Source organism: Neoarius graeffei, chromosome 16, assembly GCF_027579695.1.
Source record: "Neoarius graeffei isolate fNeoGra1 chromosome 16, fNeoGra1.pri, whole genome shotgun sequence".
NCBI classification, from domain to species: Eukaryota; Metazoa; Chordata; class Actinopteri; order Siluriformes; family Ariidae; genus Neoarius; species Neoarius graeffei.
The window spans coordinates 52,554,840-52,564,288 of NC_083584.1; the positions used below are offsets into that span (position 1 = coordinate 52,554,840).

Consider the following 9,449-nt stretch of genomic DNA (forward strand, 5'->3'; position numbering starts at 1 on the left):
CAAATAGAAGTGTAGGCTTGGTACAATCCTCTGGCCCAGTAAATGCATGAATTCCAACAGGAGACAAGCTGTGGCAATGTTCATCCCCAAGCATTTCAGTTTTTACCAAGTGTTGCCAGGCAAAACAAACCTCACCCGGTAGCACTTATGATGAATGTGATAGAAGATATCGCCCCCCCAAAAAAAGGTATCCTATGAGTACATGTGGCTACTTACGGAAGCCGAGAGAAGCCCTTCATATAATCCTTTTTTTTTTTTTAATTTACCTTGTTATCCCAAGATAACGACATAATTAATTCAGGATCTCGAGAAAACAAAACCGTTACTTCGAGATTTCAAGAAAACAAAATTATTTCATGATCTCGAGTAAACAGCTGAGAAATGGTTCATTGAGGTGCGCCAAGAGACTTGTGATATGCTGACTTTGGGGCTATTTCTCATTCTGTATAGACGCAACTTTGGTCATTAGAATGTCTGGAATAATCGATCACCTAATAAGGAAATATTTTGATCAGGGGTTGACACAGGGAGAGATTGCATTAAGTCTTTTAATAAGGGATAATTTCAAAATTAGTCCGCGGCACCTCTGCAGAAGACTGGCCCCCCTCTCTCTCAAGGCATCGTAAAAAGCCATTTCTGCTCTGTTACATGTCCGCCAATTTCTAAGTCTTCGTTGTCTGACCCACAGGGGGCGCAGCGCTGCTAGAAATCTCAGCTGTTTTCTCGAGATCATGAAATAATTGTTTTGTTTTCTCGAGATCACGGAATAATTGTTTTGTTTTCTCGAGATCCTGAATTAATTATGTCGTTATCTCGGGATAACAAGGTGAATAAAAAAAAAAAAAAAAAAAAAAAAAGATTATATGAAGGGCCTCTCGTGGCTTCCATAGCTACTGCTTATAAATAAAATAGTTCTCTGATCCCATGTCCATATAGTAAATACAGCATATATATATATATATACACACATATACATATATATATATATATATACACACACATATATATATATATATATATATATATATATATATATATATATATATATATATATAATGTGTGTGTGTATATATATATATATATATATATATATATATATATATATACACATACATACACTCTATGAGGCAGTAGCAGGGCTCTACACTAACTTTTTTTTTTCAGGAGCACACGTGCTCCTAAGTTAAAAATTTTAGGAGCACGGGGGGGGGGGAAAAAAAAAAAAAAAAAAAAAAAGGGGGCACAAGCACAAGTAGGTTTTCATTTTAAAGGTTTATTGCAGTGCAAACCTTAGACACACCAACACATAAAACGCAAAATTCAGTTGAGAATGAATGAATGAACGAATGAATGAACAAACAAATGAATAACGAACAACTGAATGAATGAACAAACAGTAGCTAAACAGAGAGCAGAGCTCAGCAGAGCCAACATCATCATCAAGGACAGCTCCCACCCTGGCTCTGAGTTCTTTGACTTGCTGCCCTCAGGCAGGCGTTACAGCTGCATCAAAGCAAGGACCAACAGACTCAAAAACAGTTTTTTCCCCACAGGCCATAACCACCTTGAACAATTAGCCTTTTTCACATTACGTCACTTGCAGGGGAACTCGTATCCGTTTTCAGCCTTTTGAATGGAAGAGGTATACGGCGGCAACATGTGTTAACAAAACTGTGTCATTCACAGATAAGACTGATGATAATATTGCGCATTGTTGTTTATCATTACGTATTGTTAGCGACCATTCCAGTCACCTATCTGCCTTGTTTTGGAAAGGAAGCTTACTGACTGACTATGGTTGCTACTTGTTAGCCAGCAGATTAGCATGCCGCCTCTTCTTCCATTCAAAAGGCTGAAAACGGATGCGAGGTTCTTCTGCAAGTGACGTAATGTGAAAAAGGCTAATTACATGCACTGACTGATGCCACTTCTGGCAGGTGCAACAATGCACCAACAAGGACCTAAAAGGACAATATTCTCACACTTACCTGATACAGTGCAATACTTATTACAGTGCAACCTCACACAGCAACTGTTTACTTTTTATAGCTTTTGTATATTTTATATTTCTACACTTTTAGATCCATACCCAATACAATGCAATACCAAATACAGTGCAATATCCTGAGTTTTGTAGCTGAACTGAGTTTCTATAACTAATGTGCAATTAACATCTGCAACTCAACACGCCCAGTTGTATATATATTCTTTGTTTTTCTGCTGTGTTGTGACATGCACCATTTGTATATACTGTATATTATTTGTTTTTCTGCTGTGTTGTATGTTCCCATCTAAATGTTTGCACTGGGGTGTGTGCTTTCCATCTCATTATATAATTTTCCCACACCTTCTCTCGTCGTTCTAGCTTTCTTCACTACACTTTCTTCCTCGTCCGTTCTTTTATTCTTGTTTCCACCACCATTGCTTTTAAAAAACGCCGTTATTCTCTGCATAGTGAATATATTTCTCAGCTCGGTCCGAACCAGCTCTCAGTTATCAGTTGAATGATCTGATGAATCCCTAAAAAGCACTTTTCCCACCTAATGCCACACCCACAACATACAACCGTGGGAAAGAGGGGCAATCACAGAAAGATGTGGCAGAACAGGAAAAAAAAAAAAAAATTTTTTACTTTTTCACTCCCCCCGGCTGCCATGGGAACCACCGCAGGTGTAAGACGGGCAATGCACGCAACTACAGACAGGGAGCAAGGCGCAGGCAGAACACACACACACACACACACACAACAATACAGGCCGTTACTCGTTACACTATATTAGGTAGGCTATCCAGCGCTGGATTTACATACTTTGCAGTTTAACGTTTGATACATTTTAGAATGTTAAACTCGTCGCGTCTGTGCTCAGTGCTTTCCTAAATTGTCAGCCGCAAGAAGCCCTCGCACAAATGCGCGTGGTTTTTTTCGTCGTTCGCATGCTGAAAAATTCGCTCGCAAATGCAAGTGAAATGTGCGCACTGTAGAGCCCTGGGCAGTAGCCACAAAAATGAAGTGTAATCCAAAAATGAACAATTTAAAATAAATGAAGTAAAATATACCAAGTGTCTGTACTTGATATCATTCTACTCTTACAGTTTTCAAAACCGAAACCTCCGAACCGAGGCTGATACACACACGCTGTCGCCATGACCCAAACTCTTATTTCCTGGAAATGGCCCGGCGCTAGAGCTCAGTGGAACGCGCTCTCTCTGTAATAAGCGTAAACATGTCTGAAAGCGGTTTCTTTAGTCTAGTCCATTTATTTTGAATAGTGAACCGAATTATATACACCTCACCTGCCATTTTAATCAGAACACGTGTATGTGCATGCGCAGTGCGCGATTGTTACACTCTTACAACACGATGACGTAGTGGCTAGCACCTCCATATGAGGCAGTAGACACAAAAACGATTTTGACCCTTTTGGTGACCTTGACCGGATGACCCTCAAAATGTTGGCAGTTCTATTTGAGACCAACGCCCATCTATCCTGAAAGTTTTTCATGAAGATTGATCCAGCCGTTTTCCCGTAATATCGTTAACAAAAACAAACCCGACCGAAAACGATACTTACTCCATAGCGGGTGAGGTAATAATGCACATGTCCAAAGAAACACATTATGTGGCCAAAAAAACAACAACATGTGGACACCCTACCATCACACCCATGTGTCCTTGAACATCTCATTCCAGATGTATTCCCCTTTTCTGTAAGAATAAGCTCCACTCTTCTGTGAAGGCTTCCCACTAAATTTTGGGGCGTGGCTGTGGGGATGTGTGTTCATTCAGCTATAAGAGCATTAGTGAGATCAGACACTGATGGTGGGATGTTGAGGCTCCAGCTCATCCCAAAGGTGTTTAGTGGGGTTGAGTTCAGTCAGGGCTCTGTGCAGGACACTCGAGTTCTTCACTCGAACCTTAAAAAAGTGTACGTAATGCCTTATTGTAATGCTTTAAAATGAATATATAAATCGTTAGTAACAACCAAAATGAATTAATAAAGCAGGGGGAAAACATGTATTTTATTATCAAGCACAAAACTATCGATAAATCGCGGTTTCCGGATCCTGAAAAAAGGCAGCCTTGCCTCAGGGCTAATCTCTCATGACGTCACGTGTGGAACCCCGGTTATCTGGGTCATCTGACTCGGTGCTTGTTTACTCGCTGAAATTGGATATTGTTGTTTTTGGATGTTCAAATCCCTATACAGCAGGACATTCAGTTCACGAACTGCCGACACTGACAGTGGGTGAGGTTTGTGCAAACGAAGCGGGCAGATTTCATGTCACCGACTAATAATAAACCTGATTCAAGTGTTCACCACCACGAGAACGACCACATGGGAATTACTGGAGCAAAAAGAAACCTCATTTATTTAATAAATGGCATTTGATCTGACATTTGGACAGTTCGTCGATTCCCCTAGTGTATCTCTCACACAGCACCAGACACAGGATTATGAACATTTACAAGATCGCGACATCCAATCTTCTCATATCTGATGCACTTTGACAGGGAAGGAAAAAAAAAAAAGCGTGCGCGCAATCATTATTCACTGAAACGTGTTAAATGCTCTCAGATTGCAATATTGCAAGACTCGATTTGTTTTTAGTTTTGTTCAGGAAAACGTGACGAAAGGTAACCACCGCGTTCTGCACATCTCTCATGCGTGCTACCGAGGAAGACCGTTCTGAACTGGCAGCTTCTTGTCTTGAGGGCTCGAAAAGATAACCGTTTACTCCGAAATATCCTTGATAATCATCTGCCCTCCATCCCACATATAAAAGAATCCCAATCACTATCGGAATGCTCTCCAAAACGTGATTCTATATCGAGACTGATCTAACCACTGCTGTGCACAGGAACAAAATTGATACCCGAATTGTTACACGTGACGTCATGTACACCTTCAGGACCTTCCGGATCAGTCTCGGCAGATTCCGTGAAAATCGGCTGATTTTATTGATTTTCAGTTGATTTATGGCCTTTGGGATCAGCCATGGTTGGAGAACACATTGTTGCTTTGTACAAGGAAGGAAAAAAGTGTGGTTTAGAGGCATTACATTCACTTTAACACGCTATTGTCTTCATGGAGCTCACTTTGCGCTCAGGAGCATCGCCATGCTGGAACAGGTTTGGGCCTCTTGGTTCCAGTGAAGGGAAATTATAATGTTACAGAATACAGACACATTCTATATAACTGTGCTTGTAACTTTCCAGCGACACTTTGGGGAAGAACCATATACAGTGCTGAGCGTAAATGAGTGCACCCCCTTTGAAAAGTAACATTTTAAACAACATCTCAGTGACCACAAACTATTTCCAAAATGTTGACAAGTTTAATAGAACATCTGTTTAACCTATAACGTGAAAGTAAGGTTAATAATATAACTTGGATTACACATTTTTTCAGTTTTACTCAAATTAGGGTGGTGCAAAAATGAGTACACCCCACAACAAAAACTACTACATCTAGTACTTTGTATGGCCTCCATGATTTTTAATGACAGCACCAAGTCTTCTAGGCATGGAATGAACAAGTTGGCGACATTTTGCAACGTCAATCTTTTTCCATTCTTCAACAATGACCTCTTTTAGTGACTGGATGGAGAGTGATGCTCAACTTGTCTCTTCAGAATTCCCCAAAGAAAATAAATTTCTTTACACCACAAAGGTGAAGGCTACAAGAAGATCAGCAAAGCTTTACTTATCAGTCAGAATACTGTCGCAAAAGTGGTATAAAAATTTAAGAAAGATGGAACTGCAACCATCTCACAGAGACGTCCAGGTCATCCACGGAAGTTAACACCTCAACAGGAGCGTCTTCTGATGAGAAGGGTTGAAGAAAATCGGCATGCAAGTTCACTGCAGTTATCTAAAGAAGTAGAAAGCCAAACTGGGGTGACTATTTCCCGTGACACAATACGGCGTACACTGCAGAGGAATGGCATGCAGGGATGCCGTCCATGAAAGAAGCCTCTCCTAAAGCCCAGGCACAAAAAAGCCCGCCTAGAGTTTGCCAGGGCCCATACTGACGAAGATGAAGACCACTGGGACTCTATACTCTGGAGTGATGAGACCAAGATAAATGTTTTTGGAACTGATGGCTTCAAAACTGTATGGCGTCGCAAAGGTGAGGGATACAAAGAAAAATGCATGGTGCCTACAGTGAAGCATGGTGGTGGCAGTGTCCTTATGTGGGGCTGCATGAGTGCTGCTGGTGTCGGGGAGCTGCATTTCATTGATGGCATCATGAATTCACAGATGTATTGCTCTACACTGAAAGAGAAGATGCTACCATCACTCTGTGCCCTTGGTCGTCGTGCACTTTTCCAACATGACTAAACACACATCTAAGGCCACTGTTGGATTTCTGAAGAACAGGGTGAAAGTGATTCAGTGGCCAAGTATGTCTCCTGATCTGAACCCAATCGAACACCTATAGGGAATTCTGAAGAGACAAGTTGAGCATCACTCTCCATCCAGCATCCAGTCACTAAAAGAGGTCATTGTTGAAGAATGGAAAAAGATTGATGTTGCAAAATGTCACCAACTTGTTCATTCCATGCCTAGAAGACTTGGTGCCATCATTAAAAATCATGGAGGCCATACAAAGTACTAGATGTAGTAGTTTTTGTTGTGGGGTGTACTCATTTTTGCACCACCCTAATTTGAGTAAAACTGAAAAATGTGTAATCTAAGTTTATATTATTAACCTTACTTTCACGTTATAATTTAAACAGATGTTATATTAAATTTTGTCTTCAACATTTTGGAAATAGTTTGTGTTCATTGAGATATTGTTTAAAATGTTACTTTTCAAAGGGGGGGGGGGGGGGGGGCGGACTCATTTACGCTGAGCACTGTATGGGTGTGATGATCCATATACTTCTAGCCATAAGGTATAACCACCCGATTTATTTTCCTAGAGCACGGGTGCAGGGTTCAACTCGAAACAATGCAACAGTCACAGTGTTTGTAGACAACTCCCATGTGTCACCATTATTTCTACATTTTGTTCAGCGTTTCATTCGCTTCTTTCACAATTTGCAACCGAGGTCCCCACCCACCCCCAGTGCACTTTATTTCTCATGCCATTTATGCTCCTGTTCCATCTCCTTGTGCCTCCCCAGCAGTACTCTAGCGTCTTCCAGTACGTCACGCTTTTGGAACCACTCACTGATGTGATGGACAGCAGTGATACTGTGGTTATTCACGAATATAAAGTAAATGACATTGTATAAATCTGTAGTACTCACAGAGAGATTGGGTGAGGGCTCCAGAGAGTACTGCCTGCTGTACTTAGGCATAGAGTGTGCTGTGCTGCTGTCATTCAACATCAGAGGCCTAGAGAGATACAGAAAGGACAAGAATGAAAATCAAGCAAAATAATTGATTATTTTTATTTAAAGAAACAACCTAGGCTAAAAATAAAAAAAAGTCACAGAAATCTGGACAACAGTGGTGTGTTGGTCTAAAAATGAAGGTTGTAATTGTTGTTGACATAATCTGCAAAATGTCTGAAGGACTTGCATCTTTCTTTTCATCCCGAGAACTCGGTTGGACCGCGCCAATGTCACAAGGAACTGGATAAGCTATGGACAGAGAAAACAATGTTCGTAGAAAGAATAATTATTTATAATTATTATAAAATACAAAAATCATCTGAATCTACTCTAAAGCCAAAAGTAAGCATATATTGTCTTTCAGGATGATGCTTATAATTCAATGTCGACCTGGTTGGCTTTAAATCTCATTATCTCGAGCTGCTTTATCCTGTTCTACAGGGTCGCAGGCAAGCTGGAGCCTATCCCAGCTGACTACGGGCGAAAGGCGGGGTACACCCTGGACAAGTCGCCAGGTCATCACAGGGCTGACACAGACAACCATTCACACTCACACCTACGCTCATTTAGAGTCACCAGTTAACCTAACCTGCATGTCTTTGGACTGTGGGGGAAACCGGAGCACCCGGAGGAAACCCACGCGGACACGGGGAGAACATGCAAACTCCGCACAGAAAGGCCCTCGCCGGCCCTGGGGCTCGAACCCAGGACCTTCTTGCTGTGAGGCGACAGTGCCAACCACTACACCACCGTGCCGCCTTGGCTTTAAATCAAGTTAATAAATTTATCTGGTGTGATGAAAATTTCCTTGACCTTAATGTGAAAAAAACAAAACGGCTTGTCACTGATTTCAGAAAATACGGTGCAAAACCTAAGGCAAGTTCAATTCACGGGAATGAGGTCGAAATTGTTGAAACTTACAAGCACCTAGGTACTGTGTTTGATTCCGAGTTGAGGTTTGATAAAAATACTGAATGTACTGTCAAACGAGGCCAGCAAAGAATGCATTTATTAAGAAAGCTGAACTCCTTTAAGGTCTGTAACAGAATTGTGTGTACGTTTTATCAGTCTTTTATTGAGAGCATTTTAACTTTCTCCATCATCTGCTGGTTTGGTGGTCTGTCTTTAAAAGACAAAAACAGCCTGTGCAGCATTGTAACGGACTGTTCTAAAATAATTGGTGTCCAGCAGAGGGATGAGTTTTTTGTGGGAGAGGCAGGTGGTCCATAAAGCTCAAGGAATAACTTCCCAACATGGCCACACCCTGTCCTCCGAGTTCACGGTGATGCCTTCAGGCCGCCGTTTTATAGCATCTATCAGAAAGACAAATAGATACGCTAAATCTTTCATCCCATCTGCCATTAGGCTCTTAAACCTGGATAGCGATAGTCATATTTTGTAACTTTTGTATTCATGTATGTGCAATGCATCTGTCTGCCCACTTATCGTTATTTTTCTGTTACTTAGCTGTGCCACTCCATACAATTATGTACTGGCCTGCTGTTTCTGACATATTGGACTTCTGTCTGCCGTTTGTTACGTTCAGGAACTGCTTGAACTGAATTGCCCCCTTGGGGACTAATAAAGTTGTCTGAACTGAACTAATACAGGACAAAACACATTCACAGCACACATGGTAAAATTACTGGATAACAAACTTTTATAAAGTCACAATACTGAGATATACGCAAAAATAAAGTGAGGCTTTACACCAGCTGCAGCGGTCAATTTACTCAGCTACTAGTGCATCTCAAAAAATTAGAATACCATGAAAAAGTTCCTTTTTTTTCATAAATTAATTCAAAAAAGGTAAACTTTCATATATTCTATATTCAATACATGTAAAGTGAAATATTTAAAAGCCTTTTTTGTTTTAATTTTGATGATTATGGCTTATAGCTCATGAAAATCAGAAATCCAGTATCTCAAATTATTAGAATATTCCAAGATCAATCAAAAAAAGGATTTACAATACAGAAATGTCCAACTTCTGAAAAGTATATTCATTTATACACTCAATACTTGGTTGGGGCTCCTTTACCATGAATTACTGTATCAATGCGGTGTGGCATGGAGGTGATCAGTCTGTGGCACTGCTGAGGTGT

The 9,449-nt window shown here is 40.7% G+C and overlaps 1 protein-coding gene across 6 annotated transcripts in view; it reads right to left on the reverse strand.

The window, feature by feature from the left end:
- Positions 1-9,449, reverse strand: part of hsf1 (heat shock transcription factor 1) — a 69,419-nt gene that overhangs the window by 25,528 nt on the left and 34,442 nt on the right. For 5 of the 6 annotated variants that reach the window (XM_060943164.1, XM_060943167.1, XM_060943165.1 and 2 more), the window contains exons 6-7: positions 7,532-7,593; positions 7,258-7,345 (exon numbers count right to left, since the gene is read on the reverse strand). In XM_060943164.1, the coding sequence (XP_060799147.1) occupies positions 7,258-7,345; positions 7,532-7,593 (150 nt within the window). The remainder of the gene's footprint in view (positions 1-7,257; positions 7,346-7,531; positions 7,594-9,449) is intronic. The other variant, XM_060943166.1, reaches the window with a different exon arrangement.